Source organism: Homalodisca vitripennis, chromosome X (genome assembly GCF_021130785.1).
Source record: "Homalodisca vitripennis isolate AUS2020 chromosome X, UT_GWSS_2.1, whole genome shotgun sequence".
Classification (NCBI taxonomy): domain Eukaryota; kingdom Metazoa; phylum Arthropoda; class Insecta; order Hemiptera; family Cicadellidae; genus Homalodisca; species Homalodisca vitripennis.
Window position 1 is genome coordinate 69,447,501 of NC_060215.1, and position 23,367 is coordinate 69,470,867.

The following is a 23,367-nucleotide window of genomic DNA, read 5'->3' on the forward strand; positions in this document are numbered from 1 at the left end:
TAATCACATTTTAACACCAATATGGAAGTACACAAAATAATATTGAGATATTTAGTATGTTTTTTATTTAAAAATTGCTGGAATTTTGTATATATACTTGGAGGTTATACTTTTTAAAAGTCCAAACGTATTATTTGAATCCAAGGAAATGATGATTCCTGATTTAAATACACTTAATTGGTTTTCAACTTTTAATTTTTTGGTCCCTAATATATCACATTTTAAGTCTAAATATCAAGTAGTACTCATTTGTGAAATTTATACACTTATGGATTTTGGCGTGGTTTGCTTTTGTACTTTTAGAAAATGTTAAAGTACAGCTTTTTGGTATTTTTGCTCATTTACATGCCTCAAAGTTTTCAAGTTCCTATGGCATCTACACAGGGACAAATATTTATTAGTACTGGTAATAGTGGGGGTAACACGCTCTCTCACTCACTGGCATGCATCGCATCTAGACGTGGCAGTTGCTGTGGTCGTACAAGTGGTCGTTATTTTTCTGTAGCTTTGTGAAATGTGTACTGCAGTTGAGTTTCTCACTAAATGCAAAGTGAATATTATAGTTAGGTTTCTTACAGCAAACAATATTCATCTGTAGCTATTATAGGAAACTTTGTGCAACTTATTGGAAATATGCAGTGTTCAAATGTATATAATAAAGCATGTTTATCTGATTGTGTGTATTTTTACTAAAAACCTCTTGTATACTAATCAATTTTGATTCTATTAATTTAGATGGATGTAGTCTTTGTTTAATTCAGACTGCAATAAACAAATCAAAACTAATACTGCATTTTACTAAGTTTGTGAAATATTAATTGATAAGATCTGTTAGTTGTAAGAATAATACTATTTTACGTCTGTAGATAATCTATATTTAACTTAATGTTTTGACACATTACTGTAATCAATGTATAAGTGAATAAAGATGAACTGATTTTCAGACAAGAATTTGTTTATCCAAGAAGTCTGTAAGTATTTTGATAAAACTGAAGTTCTCTCAAAATTTTAAAATGAAACAAGAGTGCAAGTAGAGAGAAGATGAGCATAGAGTTCATAAAAATCCTAAGTAAAGTACTGTATAAATATTCATGAATATTTTTTAAATTAATTTTATTTTTTCATGTTGTTATATAACGCTATATAACAGTAACCTGCTATAGATTATACCTTATGGTAGATGACATTTCAATTTGTTAAAAACACCTAAGCTAAATTAAAATATAAAGTATATATAAAATATAAATTGTATGGTAAGACTTAAAGTAACAAAATGTAAACTTACAGCAATTGTTTGATACAATTTTTTCATCTGGATCTTACATTCTCTAATCTTTTAAATAATTCTGGCAAGAGTAGAAGTTAGGTTTTACTTTGATTAAGGATGATTTGGTTAATGTCAGATTACTTCATATTGCACTTAAAGAAATGTCCTATTATGTGTTTAAATATTCTTAAAATAGACTTATCTGCAATTCTAAGGGTTCAGTATTGAGATCAATAAAAGTGCCAAATTAAAGCCTTGATCAGTGAAAAAAATATATATGATCCTCTCCACTAAACCATACTTTGAATGTCATTAAAACCACACAACCTGATCAATATTATGTGTTGCTTGTGTTAACAGGACTTAGAAGAGCCTGGAGAAGACACCACCCGATATGACCTTCTTACTCCAACCATAGTCAAACCTAAACGTAGCACTTCAGTCAACACTATAGTGGTAAGTCATGGACGTGTGATTTATCTACCTTAATCAGTTTGATATTGACAAATGAAAAGCTCGGTAAACAATTGTAGTTCTTGTTATTATTTCCAACTTCAGTTTCTTTATTTGTGTTACAAAAAAGGAGATCATACCATGGTTCCCACAGAACCGCTTCACCATGTTAAGCATGGTTGGGGCTTAGACGCATTCAGGATCCTGTGACTTGCCCTATATAATTGCCTCCAGACTGAGCCATGGCAAGTCCAATATGTGGTGAGGCCAGAGAGAGTGAGGCAAGGTGAGAGCACCATGTACAATCTTGCACTCGCCCTATCTCAGCATGTCTCAGCGAGAGTTACATTTACATGATGCACTGGTGCTTTTTTTAAGGAATATTAGGATGCTGAACAATCTTAACCGCTGTTATAAATGTAGAAACATGTAAAATATTAGTTATGTTTAGATTTTTTTTCCAGAGAAAAGAGACTGTTGTCTCCGCACTTAATCCTAAAAGGACTTTTGCACCTCTCTTACTTATGTATTGTCCTCAGAATCTGAGACTTTTACAGAAGCCAATCAAATTTGAGGGCTTCAGTTCTCTGATGTCCTTGGGGCTGAGAAGATATGCCCCTAGGTATTTTTCCACAAATCAGTAAAAAAACAAGAAACTAGAAAGCTCTTTATTCAATTTGTGTGTTAAAATATTGTAATAGCTTTAATAAAACAACATTTATATTTTATGACATTGTACTTTTAGGCTACATGCTAATATAAATAACTACCAATATTTATTATAAATATAAAAGTTAAGGGGTTAGTAAATAATGACAAGTTAAAAGGTTGAACTCTTTGATCTCATAACCCATCAATTGTTTTTCCAAATATAACTCAGTTAAAAATATTTGTTTCAGATGCTTGATGAAATGCTCAATAACATTGAAGAAACAGGAGAAGACTTTGAAGTAAGTAAATTTGAATATTTATCAAAATAGAGTATACACAAATGACTTGTGTTCAGTATTATTTATTATATAAACTTTCTCAGTGGATTGGGTGGAGCTACCTGAAAACATAGTACTGAGGAATTTTGAAATCAGTCTTGTTTCTTCAGTTATGTAAAGCAATGAAGTGTACTCAAATTGTAAACAGTTATATGTTATTGTTCGGGTACTTTAAAATTTAAACCTATAATATTTCGGGAACCTATAACAGATAACCACAGAAATAGACCTTTTAATGAATGGCCCTAATTCAAGCTGAAGCTGCCTTCACAAAAAGACCAACTCATTTTCAAGATGAGGACGAAGCTCCACAGAACACTAACGAGCAGGGTGAAGAAGCCAGAACCAAACATAAGCCTGACTGTAAATGACATCCAAGAAAGGGTACAAAATTTTAATAGAGAGGAAATCAATTTACAAGATTCCCTAACTCTAGCAGCCGAAGTTGGAAACGCACTCCTAGCTGAAAACAGTAAACTGAAGTATGACCTTCACAAACTTGAGCCTAGAAAACCACTAAGTTAGCTTCTCAAATGACTGAAGGCCAACAACAAAAATGAAGCAGCCTACGAGGAAAGAATCAATGACCTGATAAACAAAAACGAACTCCTGTTAACTAGAAACAACTCATTAGTGGAAACCATAGACAGTCTTGAAAAACAGCTCTAAAACGAGAAACTACTTCGTATTAAGCTGGAGAATTTCATTTGAAGAAATGACAGAAGAAAAAGAAGAAACTTTAAAACAATATGAACAGGTAAACCGCAACTCAAACAAGAAATAAAAGACCTGAAACAAAACCTGTACGCTAGATTTGACAACAAAGGAGAACACTTCTCCGAGGGAAAAGAGGATGCAGAAACGCAGACGCATCGACTTGAGACTGGAAACAACCCCTTTCTTGTGGCTGAAATTGCTCAGATTCAAAATAAAACAAGAAAAGATAGAACTACTCATCAAGACTATACAAGAACAGATGAACATAAAGAGTGATAGCATCTCAAAAACCTCCAATTTTCAATTGTGTCAAATAACCACTACCCGCTAACCCCAACAACACGACCGATAAAGAATTTTTAGGACTCAAAATAAATGGGGAAAAGAAAAATATTTTTAGTGTATCCCTGCAAAATGCAAAATACAGAGCGCAAAGACAAACAAACAACACTGACTATACAGAGGAAACCAACAGAACCCTCACAAACATAATGGAGGGAAGAAGACAAATCCAGATGAATAAGCCGGACTACAATTCAATGGGAGAGAAGCAGACAAACTCCGACAGAAAAACTGAGGTCTACAACCAAAACTGGAAGGGACATGCAAACTCCACCCGTAAAACCGTCACTAAAGAGATCAAAAGGAAAATTACTGGCCCCAACTACTCGTAAAATCCAGCCAGGCCCACCCATGACAGCCATACCACGTGCTGCAGATGAAACAATAGAAGAGTTCTATAACAACCACATTGAGCTCTATAAAAAACTAAGGAATGATAATCCCTCAATACAACTAATAACCAACCAATTTGACCCTGCCAAACATTTTTTAGAGGCATGCCGTTTAATAAAGTTCAGGGGAAAAAACAGGACAAGAGCTTCAAAAGGAGCCGCAAACCCAGAGCCACTAAAAGACAAAACACCTCCAGTTCTCCATCAAAATGTTGCAGTAAACACAGAAAAAACCAACAGCCACCTCAAGTTTAACAAATCCTTTAAATAAACTCTCCATCCTGCACCAAAACATGCAAGAAATGAGCAACAAAACGAATAGGCTAAACCACCTACTTGATGAAATAAACCCAGACATTATCATTCTTAGTGAACACGGGCTAAAAAAGGACCAAATAGAAAACACCAGAGTGCCAAACTATTGCTTAACAAACACAATTCAGTCGCAAGACTCACAAAAAAGGAGGCATTGCCATTTTTGTTAAAAATGAACTGGAAACATCAGTACAGGTTATAAATATCAATAGCCATAGCCAAGAAACTGACACTTGAAATGGCAATGATCAAACTAACAATGGGGAAAAGGCAACAGTACATTCTTGGCGTGTATAGAAACTCCAGCAGGACGGCTGGAAGAAGCACTGAGTCTACTTTCGGGCAGCAATTGAGGAGACAAAAGCAGAAAATCACCCACTTCTAGTAATGGGGGACATTAATGTTGATGGTTTGACAACAAACAGGGACAACCAAATGCTAAATAACACTTTAAGCAGCCACAACATCTCAAGACTGCCACTCTCCCCCCAACCCGGGTCACCCCACGTCTAGCACATCAATAGACTTTATCTGCACGAAACCTACACAAGGAACAAACAACCTCAACTGTAATTCATGCCGGAGTCTCAGACCACACACTGCTCAACTCTGCGAAATAAACCACGCAACATCAGTACCAAACCCAAAAGAAGACAATCTGCAGAATACTAAATCAAGAAAACCTAAATCTTCTGAAGGTTCAGCTGGAGCAAGAAGACTGGGAAAAATGTACTTAACTCGGACTCAGCGGAAATAGCCTACAACAACTTTCTATCATTATCGGAACCATGAACATGATATGCCCTAGGAAGACCGTGAGAACAAAAGAAAAGGAAGGCACCAATATATATGGATGAGGAAAACCAATCGTCTTAAAGCAACATATCTGACATGGCTCCGAACGTACGAGCTCACAGGTGCACAAACAGATAAAAATGAAATGAGCAAGGCCAAAAAAGAATATGATATCAGGCTAAAAATTAAATAAACGGCAAGCAGCAGCAAATCACATAGCTAACTCCGAAAACAAATCAAAAGCCTTATGGCAGGTTATAATAGTGAGAGAGGAATCAAATGTTCTAAACTATCCCAACCACGACTTAACATTGGAGGAGACGTCATCACCAACCCTCTTCAAATAGCTAACCACCTTAATGAATACTTTGCAAATATAGCAGATCACACCCTAAGTCACCAGCCAAGAATAGGAAAACAGACTGCAAGCCAACCCCAAACCACAAACCATGATTTAAACCAGCTACCTCTCACTAATGAACATGAAGTCGAGGCCATAATAAAGAGTCTTAAACCTAAAACCTCAGCAGGGATTGATGAAATTTCAGCAAGAATGCTAAAACACTGCAGTAAAACCACTTGATACAACCTCTAGTTAAAATAATAAACCTATCCCTTGCTCATGGCCCATTTTCCATCAGCCCTTAAACAAAGTAAAGTATACCCAAAGCTCAAAGGTGGAAGCCACACAGAAGCCACTAACTACAGGCCCATTTCTCTGATCCCAACATGCTCTAAGGTGATCGAGAAAGTAGTTCTGAAAAGACTAATGGACCACTGTGAGCTACACCACCTCTTAACAGACAATCAACACGGCTTTATTAAAGGAAGGTCCACAACATCGGGCCATTATTAAACTTGCGGAATTTATATCATCGACAACCTAGAAGAGAAAAAACATAGTCACAAGTATCATGCTGGACTTCAGCAAGGCATTTGACTGCCTGGGGCACGAGGTGATCCTCTACAAACTCGAACAACTTGGAATTAAAGGACATGCTAAAAGAGTGGTTCAAGAGCTACCTGGAGGGGAGAAGCCAGACAGTTGAGATTCAATGCAGACACAAAAATCTCTCACAAACACTGAGATCAAAACCCCCTGCCTGTCAAGAGAGGCGTGCTCTCAGGGCTCAGTGCTCGGACCAGTCCTATTCATCCTCATGACTAATGACATGCCGCAGTACTTAGGCACACACTGTGCGCCCACTGATGTTCGCCGACGACACAACACTTTTAAATGTCTGAGTCAACATCTAAACAATATGGCAGTCAACTCCTATACTGCGCTAAACTTAGCATAACAATACTGCCACGAAAACGATCTGGTTGTCAACACTGAAAAGACCAAACAACTGGCTTTTGGAAGGAGACGAGAGGGCGTTCCCGCACTGCCTGATGTATCAATGGAAAGCCAAACCAAATTCCTCGGGATGACCATTGATAACAACCTATCATGGAACAATCACGTTGACACACTCTCAAAAAAACTGAACACATGTTTATACATCTTAAAAAGAGTAAAAAGTGCCAGTGATGACGCAACTACAAGGATCGCCAACTATGCTCTGATCGAGTCACATCTGAGATACGGTCTCATGGTCTGGGGAGGCACAACAGCAGGAAACGTAAAAAGAATCCTACTGTTACAGAAAAGAGCAGTCAGAATTATGTCAGGTCTCGGTCCAAGGGAAAGCTGCAGAGACGCCTTCATTCATGAAGGTGTCTTAACGATCATTAGCCTTTACATTAGAGAGGTCATAATGCATGCTGTCAAAAGAGGAGTTACAACGAGGCCACAACCTTCACAACTATAACACGCGCCAAGCTTTAAACTTCCACCTGCCACAACACCCGCACTGCTCTGTTTACGAGGAAACCATCCTACATTGGCAGGAGACTATTTCAACCACCTTCCGAGGACATAAAAATGCTACAAGGAAATACATTGAAGACCAAACTAACCAGATGGCTGGCCGGCCGACCATTCTACTCCATGGATGAGTTCATGAACTGGAAAGGAGAAGAACAGGATGGCAGATAAAGAACCCAACTTTGTAAAACTTGACGCCATTGCAATTCTTGATGTTTTGTTAATAAAGAGTTTGTCTATTGTCTATTTAACTGTTCTGATTAGTATTATTGTTAAAACCAAATGTAAAAGAAAGGTAATTTTTCAAAAGGTGTATTCCTTAGCATAACATGCCATAGTTAGTTGTAACATATATCAAGGTGTTCAAGTGATTATAAGCAGGGGTAGCCCGAGATAGAAACTTTACCTGTGCAAGACTTAACTCCTATGCCTCTGTTCCAAATATATTTTCCGGTGTCTCTACTCCAAATATATAGATTTATTTTATTTTGTAATAAACATTCACTGTTACAAACCACACTATCAAACTTCTCAACAGCTGTACTTGGTGTTAGTGGAAGTATTTATCATGAGTGGACTTTGGGATGGAGTGGATAGCTTATGTTGAAATACACATCAGGATTGGAGTTTAACGTCCATTAGGAAGGAGTACATAATAAAGTTTTCTTACATTATATGAAGGGGTCAAAAGCCAAGGGGTACAAGTGGACTCTTTTTGAGTTTTGAGCAAACAAGGTTTAAAGTTTAAAGTTATATAATCAAAATCCAGGTACAAATATGTTCAGTAAATTTAGCACATTATTTTTTACTGGTATTTTCAAAATGCTAAAAAACCTATTTTTATATTGGTTTGAATTTTCCTCTTTATGATATGGGCTACTATCTGATAAGAGGTGCCACTTGTATCCCTTGGCTTCCAAGTGGAGTTAGGAAAAAATTAAGAACACAGGCTTTTATGTCAATTGAAAAACACATTTTTATTACAAAGAGTAAGCTCCTATCTTAAATATTTAGTCAGAATCACTGTCAAAAAAGTTTTCCAATTCAATGTTGTCTTCTTCATGATGAGGGTGTTCCTCACAAGGTTGATCTTCTCTTGATTGGCCCTGTCTTGTTAAAGTATTCCCTTGGTAGTTTAGAGATCTGTAAAATTTGTGGTGAACCGGAGGTACAAATTGCAGCAGATCAAGAAGATCCTTGTACTTAGATGCCTTTATTTTCTTTTTGTTTGTTTTTGGAGGCAAAGGTGGCAGTTGGGTCGGAATCCTTCCTGGGTTCTTAGCGATCATGCTATATTCTGAAAAACGGTAAGTCTTTATTGAAAGTAGTTTTGTAGAACAAAGTCCAAGGATGATTTTTTCTAAATTGTAACCACTGCATCTTACTGATACCCTTCACAGATTTAACATAGAACTTGTGAATGGCTTCCAGGGAAACAAAATCTTCATCTGACATCTTTTTTACCATGAACTTTTTACTTGCTCCGGCAATAATCTCCATCCAATCGTCAGGAACATAAAACGCCCCTCTTCGTGTTCCTCTTCATATTTTCAAATCTTCCCAAAGTCCCTGTCACAGTGGTTGTAAGAATGCCCAGTAAGCAGAAACTTCAAATCAATGGTCTCAATGTTAGTTGTATTAACAACATGAAACCAGAACTTTACTGTGATGTGACTCTTGTTCTGGCCCCCACAATTGTCGCTAAAAGCTGTCAAGTGGGCTACAGTTGGAGGAAATGATTTTATATACTGCAACAAACAAGAGACAATTTCTTCGCACCCTCTAGAAGCTTGTGCTTCATGCCACATGAACATGAACGCATTACCTGTACAGATATCATGGACGTTGAAATTATAGGTCCAAAGTTGACGAGAGTAGTAAATTCTAGTTACAAGTTAGTATTGGGGTTGGCAACATTTTTTGGAGGTCAAAACATATCGCAACATGGGTTGGGTCATCTTTTACCTCCTTTTTCACATGTTCCATTTCAGTTTTAGCACTCTCAGCTTGACGGAGGTGAAATTCTTTAGCTGTAGTAGCAGCTACCTTTGCTTCTTTATCTCCATGTTCGATGGTGTTTTGCAACTTATCACACGTATTGCAAGTGTGTCTGTGTGTGGTCGATGGAAAGTAAGGTTGAAACAAGTGTTGAAAAATGTGTCTGTAATAAGATACAGTAGTAGGTTCTACGCCCCGATATTCACAGAAAAGCTTGTAACATTCATACATCTTTTTTATGTTAAGGTTACTGTCAAGATATTTCCTGTTCGGATTTTGATGTCGAGAATAGTGACTGGAGTATCTTGGAAACATTGCAATATGTCCTTGACCAAGTCAGTTTTTTCCTGCACAATTTTTTTTGGTAGGAAACTTTACGCCCTCCCTCTTTTGTCTCGAGGTGGAATACCTGTTTCAGATATGTGTTTCTTAGAAGCAACATTAGTAATTCGCTTGTTGGACAAATCAAGAGTCTTTAAAAGTGAACTCTTTACAAACTCTGACATTTCCTAGATTATATTGACAAGAAAAGGATTTCCCACGCACTGCGCCATCTTTCTTTTTATTAGGGCGCCCCTATATTAACAGCCGAGTTCAAATGAGAAGATTGTAGTTCCCAGCTTCCCAAAGCCCAGAAACTGTTTTAAAAAATTCTTGTCTCTTTTCCTCATCAATTTTTTCATGACATTTGTAACGACATTGATGGTTGTACGGCCTTAAGCTCCTTTCTTTGGTGTACTTTACCTTTGCGGTCAGTGTATTCGTGCCCCGAATTGCGAAGTATAGAAAATTTTTTCCTTTTTCCATGACTCAATTCGTCGAGGTCCTTTTTCTTCCAGGATGCTTGATGCGCTTAGGAGGGGGTTCTTCTTCGTCCATCTGCTGTTCTTCTCCCTCTGTTCTCTGGACCTGTTCTGTGACTCCACCTAAAATATAAAAAAAAGTATAGCAGACACCGATGGTAGTAGGAGAATCAGTAGGAGGCGTATCGTATGTCTGTCATTTGTCTGTCTTGCAGTGTCTTAGCGACTCGAAATACACCTGTGGAAAACTGTGTTTATTTTGAACAGCTTGTTCTAAAACTGCTGTAATAGGTCTATTGGAAATTCTTTAAAATATTGTAATGTAGTATCCAACACTAGAAAAGGTTAATTGAGGCTCTCTAGATGATTGTATAGGCTTAACATGACATTTTTGTAGGGGGGACGTTATGCCTATAGATATGGGACTAAATGTTCATGGCCACTATCCTTAAGGGGGATATTCAGCCCTTATTGTATGGTAACAAGATTATAACCTTGTAATTCAACCCTCAACCTTCATCCCATATGCCTCAAAATACCTATTATTTCCAAAGGAAAGATATAAATTAAGGATCTAGGCTCACCTTCATCGGAACTATCGCCTGAGTCCTTGTTGATCGGATTGAAGTCAGGATCGTTATCACTGTCATCTGGAAATAAAACTAAGTATGTAGTAAATATTAAATCACTGTTTTAAAACAAAAACATTACACTTAAAACACTGACTCTTTAATAATGAAACATAACCTAAAAAACTGCAATGGAAAGTTTCATATTTTAAAGGAATTGTAGAGGCAAATTATTACATTAACAATAATCACATATTTTGGAAACTATCAAGAATCAATTGAACTTATACACTTACCTCCAAAAATACTTGGAATACTGTCTTCGGAACATTCTCTGCGGTTACACTGAATGAAACAATACAGTAAACATAAAACACATTCCTGAACAAAATGTCTGTACCTGTTAGAGGCCAAGGGATACAAGTGCTTGTACCCCTTGGCCTCTAACTAAAACAGCTGATGCTGAAAGTAGTTTTTCATTTTGCCGCTAGATCTCAGCATTTAACCGAGTTTTACTTATACCTGTTGGCCACAAACATTTTTAATACACTCAGGATATGGCTTCTGCAGTTAACTCAGAAAAAACCATAAAGTCACTTGTACCCCTTGGCTTCTGACCCCTTCATATATTAATGATGTTTTGAATTTGTGGACAGAAACGTTTAGTAATAAATAGATTTTAATACTTAAAAACTGTACGGAAACTACATCTTCTTCATTATACATTATAATACTTAATAAAATGTATTGTGGTGTATCCCTATCTAATATATAGTGATGTAAAATGTGAACTAACTAATATATTTACTGTTCCTTATCATTTTTAAATATTAGTGATAATTGGATTTATACCGAAATCAGGTTTGGGCAATAATTAAATTTGTAAGTTGAAGCGATCGGACACTGAATATGCTGCTGCAATTACACAGTAATAGTTTGATTTTATTTGTCAGATTTGAAATTCATTCAAACCGCAGACAAATTTTCAGTGGTAAGGGAGCTGAGAGATTGTTGCCCCTGCCAGGTTGTGCAATGATCTCCAGCCTATTGTTCAAATCTCAGAAGAATAGGGAAGAAAAATAATGCTTACGCAGGAACTTTTGGAAATCTACTAGATGAATGATACAATATAATTGTATTAGTTTTATTATAGATGTAATTTTTAAGTTGAACCCATGTCCATAGCGAATATTTTAATATTTCTTCTTTTGGTACCCATCTCTAATTGGCACCCTGTGCGGTGGTGCGAGTTGCACGGACCTAGAGCCCCCCCCTGATTTAACAACCCGCTGTAATGAAATGACCTTGAGTTTTACAGCATAAGAACAATGTTAAAACTCAAACACATTTACACACTTATTTTTGGTTGTACAATCGTGCAAGAGGTTTATCATCATTCTCATGGGGTCGGCAGTTCAGCTGGCTTTTAATGTGATTAAGACACGTTCAGCTGAACAGATGCAATATAAGTGGTGACTGTCAAGTTACAAGTGGTCAAGTTATCACTGTAGTAAATAACTAAATTGCACAATAACATCTATCAATGCAGAAAGATTAGTGGAAAATATACTTAAATACAAAGTAGGCCATCTCTTTTTAAAATAATTTGAATTAATTTGGTTTTGACACAGTGTAAATATGTGTATATACACATATATACACAAAAAAGTAAATACTTTTACTTATTGTGTGAAACATACTATCTAAGGCAAGGAATTCTTCAATACAATTAAATGGGTACAGTACCCGTTAAGTATGCAACTGACTAGTGTCTTCCAGTGGTTGTTTTCATCAACAACCCTAATACTGTATGCATTCACGTCAATCTCTCAAAACTGAAGAATAGTGTAAAACATCAATAACACCCAAACCCGAAATTAAACTTCGGTTACCTGAGATAGTTGATGTAATGAATTCCAACTAGATATACCACAACTCTTGCTTTTGTAAATTGAATCTTGTAAAGGAGTTCACTTGGACAATACAGAATTAGCAAAGTTCCGTTTGTGTATATGTATACTAGAAGGGACGATAAATAACTAAATAATAGATATAGACGGAAAGTATGAAAATTTAAATCTCTGTTGTACAAATTTTGATATAAGAACTGAGGAACTTATTAAGTTAACCTAATCATATTATAATAAGATTTGCACGTATTACAAGGCTTAAGTGGATCACAATTAAAATTAATAAAGAGCTGTATAATTATTTATTTATGTTTTTATAGGTGCCTTATGAAATTGGTGTTGTGAAAAAGTTTCCTTATAGTACATCTACGATGACAATGACTGTAATAGCTAGAGTTCTAGGAGCCAGCCAAATGACAGTTTATACCAAAGGAGCTCCTGAGAGTATGGTTGAAATGTGCCTTCCTCATACAGGTATGCATTTTATACATATGAGTTTAAATTTGTCGCTAGAATTGTAGTACTGAGCTTGAAGATAAAATGTTCAAGCACATATATTTGAATCAAGTATAAAAAAAATTGTTGAACAGATTTAGAATAATTATGACTGTGATAAGCACCATTATAATATAGAGCTATGATATAATGAAACTTCGTACCACTGCTAGTTATTTTGCTTCTCTCTATTGTTCAAAATCACTCTATATATATATATATATAAAATGCCTCATGATGCCACATACACGCTTAGTGGACTAGCTAGAAGATCTCAACATGTCCTGAACCATGAGTCCTATAATTATAAATTTGACTCTTACAAAAATGTATATATGTAGTATATATATATAACATTTAAGCTTGTTAACCTTGTTCAGTATATCTATGTTGTAAAGCACTATGTCCATCATAATCATAACTTCCATTCCACTTATAAGAAAAACTTGAGTGTTAACACGTTCGCTGCGGGTGGTAACTCTGGTTACCACAGTCTTTGTTCCAAAATGAGGTCAGTGTGCGGCCAGCTCTCGAGCTATCACAACACCGTGTTTCTCGCTCCTCAGGAGGTACTTTTCCTCCGTTTTAATGCACTTCGTTTTCACATAAGACTTTTTCATTATTTTTAATGATTTTTTAAGTTTTTTTAGCAGTAAGTGATTGTGTAACATAATGGATCTTTCCCTGGGACCAAATGGTGTACAATAACCAAGTTCTAGGCGTACAACAGAGCCAGTATTGAGTTCAGATAATGAGGATGATAACATGGACGATATAGAGTACCAGACAGACACGGAAGTTGAGGATCCTGATTACTAACCAACCCACCCCAATGGAGCACTTACAACCGGATTGGAATGATAGATATTCCCTTTACTAAACAGGAAAGATTTTTAGTTCCTTTGCCAGATGACAAATCTCCAATTAGTTTTTTCACATTGCTTGTGGATAGTTTTTTTTAGAGGGAATTGTTAAGGCAACCAACAAGTACACACTTGAGTACACTTTTTCACATTTTTATAAACTTTTACATTCGTTTTGGTATACATTTACATATAAATATTGTTTATGTTTGTCTAAAACGAATAAAATACAGTTTACTTAGCTACGATGTATTCATTTGGAATATTCCCACTGCCATAAAAGGGCATTTCCTAGTATGAATAGTAACTAGAGTTACCAGCTGGCAAGGAAGACTATCCCTAGGAGCTAGCGGTAAACATAGTTACCGCATTCTCAAAATCGTAGAGAGTGATAATTTTTATGATAATTTTCATATATTTATATCTTATTTCAACTTAAAGTAAGTAAAAATATATTTTTAAAATTTCAGCATATACGGAACTCTATATAGGGATTTTTAGCAGCGAACGTGTTAATTAAAAACCACCTATTAGTTTCAAATTGCAATCCAGTCTCTGCAAATTCACTTTTGTTGATAGTACCTGAAAACATGGATACTGCTCTCAGTGAGTACACAGCGTGTGGTTACCGAGTGATAGCCCTCGCGTACAAGAAGCTGCCTCGCAAGTTCAATTGGGTTCAAGCTCAACGATCTCAGAGATCTGAGGTATATTCCTTTTGTTATTCTTCTTTCTTATATATTTATTAAAATATGTTTATACTTAATTGAACAAATTGTGTAGTAAATTTGACAAATGTCTTAAGTCACATATTTCTAAAAAGTAAAAAAGTAAAAAAATTGGTTTGAGACAGTGTGTAACCAAATGCAAGGTATAGAGTTAATAAATTCCTAGAATTGTTACCTCTATTCTCTGGGTTTGCTGAAGAAGAAATTTTTCTCTTTAGCTGGCAGAACTGTTGATGAAAGTGCCAAGCTGCAGTTTGTTTTTGATATTCAAATGTTGTCTTTAGAGGTGTGCGTCAATATTTAATTGTAAGTTTATTTATGAAAGTACTGTATAAGACCCTTAAGATGATAAAGAGAGCACATATAGAATATCTATGAAAAAACTGCATTGTAAAAGTGACATAAATGTTTTTTTGAAAGTAACAAGTAACATCAAAATTGAAGTGCCCCTGGGATGGGGTGCCTCTATGCCTTTACCATGCATGATAATGTTACTCTTGTCAAGAAATATTATATACAGTCAAATAAATGTCAATTATATTCCATTTGAGCTGTAATTACACTGAATATGGATTAGGAATTTAATTAGGAGTGTTCACATTGTTTTTCGCAATTTGAACATGATTGTGTCTTTATGTGTATGGTTCCAAACATTTTATCCTCTAGACTAAAAAGTAAGAATACACATTTCTAGGAGCATAATTGACATGGACAATAAAGATGAACAATTTTGAATAAAAGTGAGACATAGTGTTTTTATAACCCTTACATAAAAGTAATTGCTCCAAGAACAAAATTTTAAAGTTCAGTGAATAAAAACAGCCCCTGGTAAAAATTTAGTTGCAGGTTTTGAAGACAGGAATGGAGTGAAGGAATAGATGGCTCTATGCTTGTGCTCGTGTCTTTAGTGCTGCCAACTAAAAAAGAGATTTCCCTCTTCAGTAAATTTCTTTTTTCATTCTATCTCAAATTTGTTGTTTTCTCCTATAGTGGGATTTCCACCCTCTAAAAAATATTTGAAAAGTCCCTGAAATGCAAAGTAATATCTGTAAATCATAAAAGAGAAACATTTTAAAACTGTTATCATTTTATTACTAAGAGGCTTTCTATGAGAACTAGAGATGTACAGTAGGGTGGAACGAAAAAATATATTTTTTTTATTTCAATATATAATAGTGATAAAAAGTGCCTTTTGCTATTATTTAATCAATTTTAAAGTTTAAACATGATTGGAGCAAGGTAAGAGATGCCGCAAAGGGTTAGAAATTGTCATATTTTAGTGAAATTTATCGATTTTCAATACATTTGTATCTGTGAAGAATATTGTTGCATTTTTCCATTTATGCTTAAAAAGCCAGTTATAGGTGACTAGTGTAATATAATCAGATAATATGATTGGAATTGATGTACTTCAACCTGAAAATAATGATTTAGAAGATGAGTTTTTTGGAGAATCAACTGACCATGAAAAGCCTTCCATCCCTTTTCAGGCCCTAACAAAAAATATGGTACAACTACCGACGATAGCTTATATCTGTGACAAAACTGGGGTTTCAGACAGAGTTGCAGCAGCTATAACAAGTGCGGTTCTTAAATATTTTATTTCTGAGGAGAACAAAGTAATGTCATTGACAGAATGAAAATTCGAAGAGCTAGAGCCAATCAAAAAAAAGCAGTGGCAACTATAAAATCGGAGAGAAAAAGGTTGTTTTTTATGGCAGAAAGTATAAGACAATTGTTAAAGAGAAAAAGACGAACAAATTTTCAGAAAGACTGTTGTTGAAGAACACGTTTTGTTAGTTGAAGAACCTGGTTCTTTAGTTCTGGTGCACGCTCCGGTACAGGTAAAGGCATCAAATAAAGTATTTTTGAGTATTTTTAATAGTAACTGTGATTTGAACTTAAACAGTGTAACTGCAATTGGATGTGATGGCACTGCTACAAACACTGGAGCTAATAATAATGTTATCGATCTATTAGAAAAGAATATTCATAAGTCTTTGCAGTGGCTAATATGTCTGTTTCATTGCAACTAGTTGCCATTGCATCAATTATTTGGCCATTAGATGGAAAAACAAAAGGACCTAATGAGTTCGGAGGAGTATTAGGCAAACTACTTGAGAAAAATTTCATGAGCTTCCAATAGTTACGTACTCATTAATAGAGGACAACCTTCCTGACTTAGAAGTGAAACAAGATCTAAATACGGATCAAAAGTATTTACTTGAAATGTGTAAGTCACTTGTGATCAGTCTCAAGTGGAATCTGCCTCCCTGATCAAGCTATGAAGAAACCAGAAAAGTTATCACATTCACAATGGCTAACGTTGGCTAGACGCATTCTCCGATTGTATGTTGGAACAGAGATCCCTTCAGAAAACCTGAAAACTCTAACAGATTATGTAGTTAAGGTGTACTCTCCAATTTAGTGTCACCTTAAGCTGAAGCCCTCTTGTGTAAATGGAGCCAATCACTTGTAAATGGGGACTGATTTCGTTGTTACGTTATCTTTCCAATGAGCATCTTAAAATAATCAACCAGTTATTCAAAGAAACGGCTACTACGCTCACCCTGAAAACATGTTGCTCTGCATGTTAAGTGATGAGAGAAAACACATTAGGTCTCAAACGACTTTTGAAGGCAAGGTCAGAACAGAAGAATGAGGTACGGAAATTTGTGATACCTAAACTAAACTTCAAAGCTGAAGATACATTGGCATTATCAACTGGGCTGACGTAACAGAACCATCAATGACAAAGCACGTGATTGATGAGGACTTAGCCAAGTACATAAGTGAATCACGAGAAGATAGCCTGATGCATTCTATTGATTTTCTACGTTTTACCTGTCATATACAAACAGTGGAAAGATTAATCAAGCTTGTAAAAGAATCATCACTCTGTGTTTGCGGTCTCGAAGAAAGAAATGGATTTGTCAAAGCCATAATTGCTTCATACAAGATGATGCCAAAATGTGAAACAAAGATACACTTTAACTAAAATGTATAATTGAGAACATTGAATATCAATTTAGCTTTGTTACAATGTTTCATTTTTCTAATATTTGTATTTTATGAATATAAGTGTGTTTGATGAATAAAATGTGACTTTATTGCATAGGTCTCTATTCATTCATTTGGTTCAATATTATCACTGTATTACAAAAACAAAAGGAGAAATTATTTAAAATGTTAGGCAAAGACACAACATCACAATATTATATCTACCAATATCTTTCTACAACAAAGCCAAAAAAAGTACATTAAAAACAAATCTTTTTTTTCAAGTTTTAATACCCACTAAGTGGGCCTATAAAATGATAATGGTAGCAAATTAAACGTGTTTTCATGGTTTTTGGCTTAGTTTTAATTAAATTAAAATAATAAACATAAAATACCATGCAAAAAAAAAAAAAAATTTGAAAATTTATAGACAAAAACTATTTTCAAGGCTTTTGCCGCACCTCAAGATATGTTTCTAGCAAAATAAAACTTTGTAGAATTACTTCTCACATAAAAAGACAAATTTTTTTCACTATTAGAATGTATAAAACAGAAAATTATTTTTTGCCCTTTACCAACATTCCACCCTAATGTACAGGTAGTGAAATATGAGATAAAATCAAATTTTAGGCTTTGAAATGGAATAGTGAATATTGTTTGAATATGAATAATTAACAAATAGTTACATATCAAGCTAACAGAATTTGATTAGCTTTCTTTATTATTTATTATTCATTTCATGAATTTTTCAGAAACTCAATATGTTTTAAATAATAAGCTTAATCTTAGCAAATTAATAACCTTGTTTTCTTTGGGGGAATTGTAGTGATAATTTATAACTTCTTAATTATTCTTTTAACAATGAATGATACTTAAAAACTTGTATATTTCAATGACAGATTTTAAAATTGTTTTTAAAAATTTCTTAACACGTTTACAACGATGTGTATCCCATCGGGTACAACGCAATCTATCACAATTTCCGCCATGTACCCAATTGGGTACACGTTGCTACGCATCTCTGTATTGTTTACCTGTCTTGGTGGTTTGTTACATTTGATCCTATGCTTAAATTGATACCTCAATACTATTTGCCCGTCGGGCACACGATTGCTTAATTTTTAAGGTAAATAAATGTTTTAGATACCCCTTGGGGTGCATGGAGAAACATTGAATAAACATATTGGAATAATTGTTTGTGTGCAAAATTACGAAGCCTACATACTATACTTAAATGTTTAACATAAAAAGAGTTTACGGTTTTTTGCCATTTTTATTGAAAAATTCGACAGCATGTATAAAGTCCAGAAATTAGCCATTGTCATGAATGTGTTAAATTTACTTACACAGGAAGTAGTTGTTTAATATTAACAGCAATTATCGATTTGGAATGGTTATTAAAACAAAAGATTATCAGTTTCCGTTAATAACTATTAACATATTGAACAAGTTTGCACTAAAATCACATAGTTGGCTTAGTGAACTGGGTTTGCATATGATAGACTCTGATACTAGAAGTTATAATAATATTTTTTAGTATCAATTATGTTTCTGGATCATATAAATGAAAGTTAAAAAATAATGGAAGGAGAGTTATGATTTGGTCAGTTAGAGCAAGGCTGTGTCAGTTGACGGGAAATTACTATGTATGTATCAGGTGGACAAAATTAAGAAATTTAGATAAAAAACAAATTAAAACTGTCTATTTGGGAGAAAACATCCAAAAGGATATCTGTATATCCAAATCGGGATACTATATGATTATTAAATAAGGACTTAGCCCCATAATTGTAGCTGAAATAATTAGTGTTTAAAGTGAATCTAATTAATGAGTAAACATTGTAATATAAAGTTAAGTAGAATCTAAATGTAATTATTTGTGTAGGTAGAGAAGGACTTAATCTACCTTGGGTTGCTGTTAATGCAGAATACTCTAAAGCCCAAATCCTGTGAAGTGATTAGTGAACTACAGAAAGCTAGAATAAAGTGTGTCATGGTTACAGGTATGCTATGTAATATTTTCTCAACAGCTACTAATTCGTAATGGTGACAGCCTCCCTAAGATTGTATAGAATGATTAAAATATATTTATTGTACATATTTGATTGTAATGGTTGATAAGATTCTTTAAGTTATATATGTCATTAAATTTTATAGGGAAAAGATTTTAACTAGCTCAATCCACGCACAGGCCTATGAGTATGTTGAACACTTTCTTGAATACGGACAATTTTATCAACAACAGCCATATTATTTAAAAATAACAACAGTGTATTATGGAAGACGAAGTAGTACAGTAACTTACCTTTAACAATACTTACAATAATTACAATAACAATAATTTACAATACAATACTTACAATAATTTACCTTTTTAATGCTTTTTTCATCAAAACACAATATCGGCTACTATGTTGAGTTGAAACTGTTCAACTACTACGTAATTCACAGAACAAGGAAAAAGAAATACTATACATATCTCATATACCTTGATAGTTTGAATCCTGTTGCATACAATGGTATGTTTAAATGACCACAATTTTTAACAACAACTTGACATTGTGGCATACTGAGTTAAATTACCATAATTTGTTTATTAAAAATACTACAGTATTCATTTTTTGATATTAAAAATGTTTAATTAAACTCAAACTATCATGTTGCATTGCTTATTACAGTTATTTAATATATTAAAAACAAGTGTTATTATTCAGTATATATTATTTAGATGTAGATCTAATGTTGAGACCTTTGTTTTAATAACAGGTGACAATCTACTGACGGCAGTGAGTGTGAGTAGGGAGTGTGGTATATTACGTAGAGAAAGTCCATTGGCATTTGTAACTGTGGACACGAAACAAAGTGATCCAGTGATTAAATTGAAACCTTTGTCAATCACTTCATCCACTGACTTTGTAAGTTCATATCTTTGTTTTTCAATTTTCATGTATTCATAATTATTATATAAAATAACTTCTCTTAGGTAATGTCTTATAGACAAAATCATAATAAGGGATATTGTTATTGTTTTATTACTTCAGAGAAAGGGAGACTTGCTTAATATGAAAAAATAGTATTTGTTCAGTTTTTAAGCAAGTCAAGGAAATATTATTAAACTTTGGTCAAACAGAATCTGAATTCCTTAACCTTTACTATCATATTAATATGCAATAGTATAGATATAATAAATTAATATATTTATTTTAAGAAAATTTAAGTCAACAAATTTTCATAGAAAGGCAATTTATACAATTCATAGAAAACCAAAAAAAGAAAACCTTAAACATTTATTTTAGTCTTTTAAAACCATAAAACATCCTAGTCTTACAATTGTCAACCATGTTCAATATTTTTGATTTAACTATATAAAATATCGTTTGAAACTTATATTTTATTCCATTCTCAAAATAGCCAGAAGTTAAAAAACTCAGCATATTTTGAATTTAGAGTATAATATTTATTGTTTAAAATGTGATTACATTACTTCTTGTTCATTCCTATGATGTATCGTTAATATGAGATATATGATACATCTTATATTAACAAAGTATTGTATGTTCTTATCAGTTTCCCTTCTTAAATAAATAAAAATTTATTAATAGAATACTAATGAGAAATGTAGAACCTCAGCATTGTATAACATATTAACAAGGACAGTACATTAAAACTTATTTTGTAACATAAAATAGACAAATCTTATTAAAAGGGAGGAGGAAATGGAGTGCTATCAGGGCTGGACTGCTTTTAGAGGTTCATTTAGTCGTTATTAATATTGTTACAAAAGTTACAATTGTATTTTCCCTTACCATCTTATGTTAACAGACCTTCATAGTTTAAACAAACAACAATAAAAACCATATATCAGAACAATTGGTTTATTTTATTTAACAATAACGCTTTATTGGTGTTAGTTTAATTCATGGTCTTTTATTACAAGCTGGTATAAAAATATTAAGGGAAATTAAAATAAATAAGATGAAATAAGTTAAAATATTTGAGCTGTGGAGATTTTCCTGCGCATTTGTGGTTTCAGTTTTTTATTAACATTATAGTAATGACAGTTTACTATGGTTACTATCAGTGTATAATAAAAGAACACAATAAAAATGCCTCTTTCATTTACTGTGTTGTAAAGTTTAGAAGTGGTTCTCATATAAGAGATTAGATTTTTATCTACGTATATTTATAATTGATTATCTCATTTATAATATAAAGATAAACGTTAACAATAGAATTATTGATTTATTTAAGAGGAGTATTGGTGCCTAGTTGTCTTTTCTTACACTTTATTTAATACAGCAGGATATCTACGGGTGTTCAACTCAGATGGCCATTGACGGTAACAACTGGTCGCAGCTGAGGACACATCTCCCGTCCATGGTGGGGGTGATAGCCACCAAGTGTGCTGTGTTTGCACGCATGTCTCCTAACAACAAAACTCAGCTGATAGAGGTGCTGCAGTCCATGGATTATGTTGTTGCAATGGTTGGCGATGGTGCCAATGACTGTGGGGTAAAATAGCTTTCCAGTTTTAGTAATTTTTTGTAAATTATTATTATTTTTAGCATAAAGTTGATTAAAATGGTATAATATACTAAATGAACAATTTATATAACATACATTCATACATATATATGTCAATTTTATATTGTATACAGACATTTATAAAAGTTGTATTTTCAAAACTTGATTTGTTTCTTTAAGTAATCGGGATCATTGGTGAGCCAAATGATTGTAGTGCATGGAATGTATTTTAGTTATAACCATTTACACATGAAGATATAAACTTTATTTTTTCAGGCACTGAAGGCAGCGCATGTGAGTGTGTCTTTGTCACAAGCAGAGGCATCCATTGCAGCTCCGTTTACGTCTAGGCAGACTGATGTCACTTGTGTTGTTGATCTCATGAAGGAGGGGCGCTGTGCACTGGTCACCAGCTTCGGCATCTTCAAGTATATGGCTATATACAGTTTAATCCAGTTCATGTCTGTACTCATTCTGTACCAGGTAATAAACCAAAATATAAGTTGCAATTAATATAAACAATGTTCTAATCTGTGAAGATAGGCTGTACAATTTTTGCATAGCTTTCTTTGTAATGTATTGAAGTCACAGTTTCAAGATTGAGAACATATTTTAAGGAGCTTTGTTCCAATATGGTAAGGTTCTTTTCAGAAAAAAAATTTGTAATGTTGTTCTTTCATTGCCATTTCTTGTGTGATGAGACAAGAACTATCATCTTGGGTAGCTCTTCATATGAGACAGTATTAACTTAATAATTTAGTTAGACACGACTGCCAGAATTCCCAGAGTCTTCTGTTCAACAATCTCGATATAGATGGCCTGCCATGACCCATACAGCATACTTTTGTGAGATGAGAATTTACTTGAGATTGTAAATTACGTTTTGATGATTTTTTTATAGAAATAGCTTTGTAACTGCTAGTGTTCTTGTAACTTAAAGACACTTGTTCACTGTAGTAACAAAAATATTTCCTCACATACCAATATTGTTAAGAGCCAATTGTACTTGTATTTAGTCATGTTTATTTTACTTTCATAAGAAAAATCTTAAATGTCAAATTTGTTTATTCCGTTACTTTTGATTATTTGAACATGGAAGATGTCTTGTTTTAAAGATATGATTAATATTCATCCAAATGCCTTCTAATTTTGTTTCATTATTATTAGTTTTTCAGAAAGTTTAGAATTTTGTACTTTGCTGTATAAATATTCAATACATACACACATTAAAATGAAATAATCTCATTAGTGTTTTTATGCTTATTGTATGTTTAAAATAAAATCCCTCCCATGATTCTATAACCAATAAAGGTATACAAATATTTCAGAGTAACATC

General features: G+C 33.9%; 1 protein-coding gene across 3 annotated transcripts in view; it reads left to right on the forward strand.

Moving 5' to 3' along the window:
* The window catches only part of LOC124369152 (polyamine-transporting ATPase 13A3), a 109,613-nt gene that overhangs the window by 65,832 nt on the left and 20,414 nt on the right, over nucleotides 1–23,367 (forward strand). For 2 of the 3 annotated variants that reach the window (XM_046826932.1, XM_046826934.1), the window contains 8 exons: nucleotides 1,628–1,723; nucleotides 2,620–2,670; nucleotides 12,741–12,894; nucleotides 14,358–14,485; nucleotides 19,392–19,509; nucleotides 20,273–20,421; nucleotides 21,806–22,018; nucleotides 22,307–22,513. In XM_046826932.1, the coding sequence (XP_046682888.1) occupies nucleotides 1,628–1,723; nucleotides 2,620–2,670; nucleotides 12,741–12,894; nucleotides 14,358–14,485; nucleotides 19,392–19,509; nucleotides 20,273–20,421; nucleotides 21,806–22,018; nucleotides 22,307–22,513 (1,116 nt within the window). The remainder of the gene's footprint in view (nucleotides 1–1,627; nucleotides 1,724–2,619; nucleotides 2,671–12,740; nucleotides 12,895–14,357; nucleotides 14,486–19,391; nucleotides 19,510–20,272; nucleotides 20,422–21,805; nucleotides 22,019–22,306; nucleotides 22,514–23,367) is intronic. The other variant, XM_046826933.1, reaches the window with a different exon arrangement.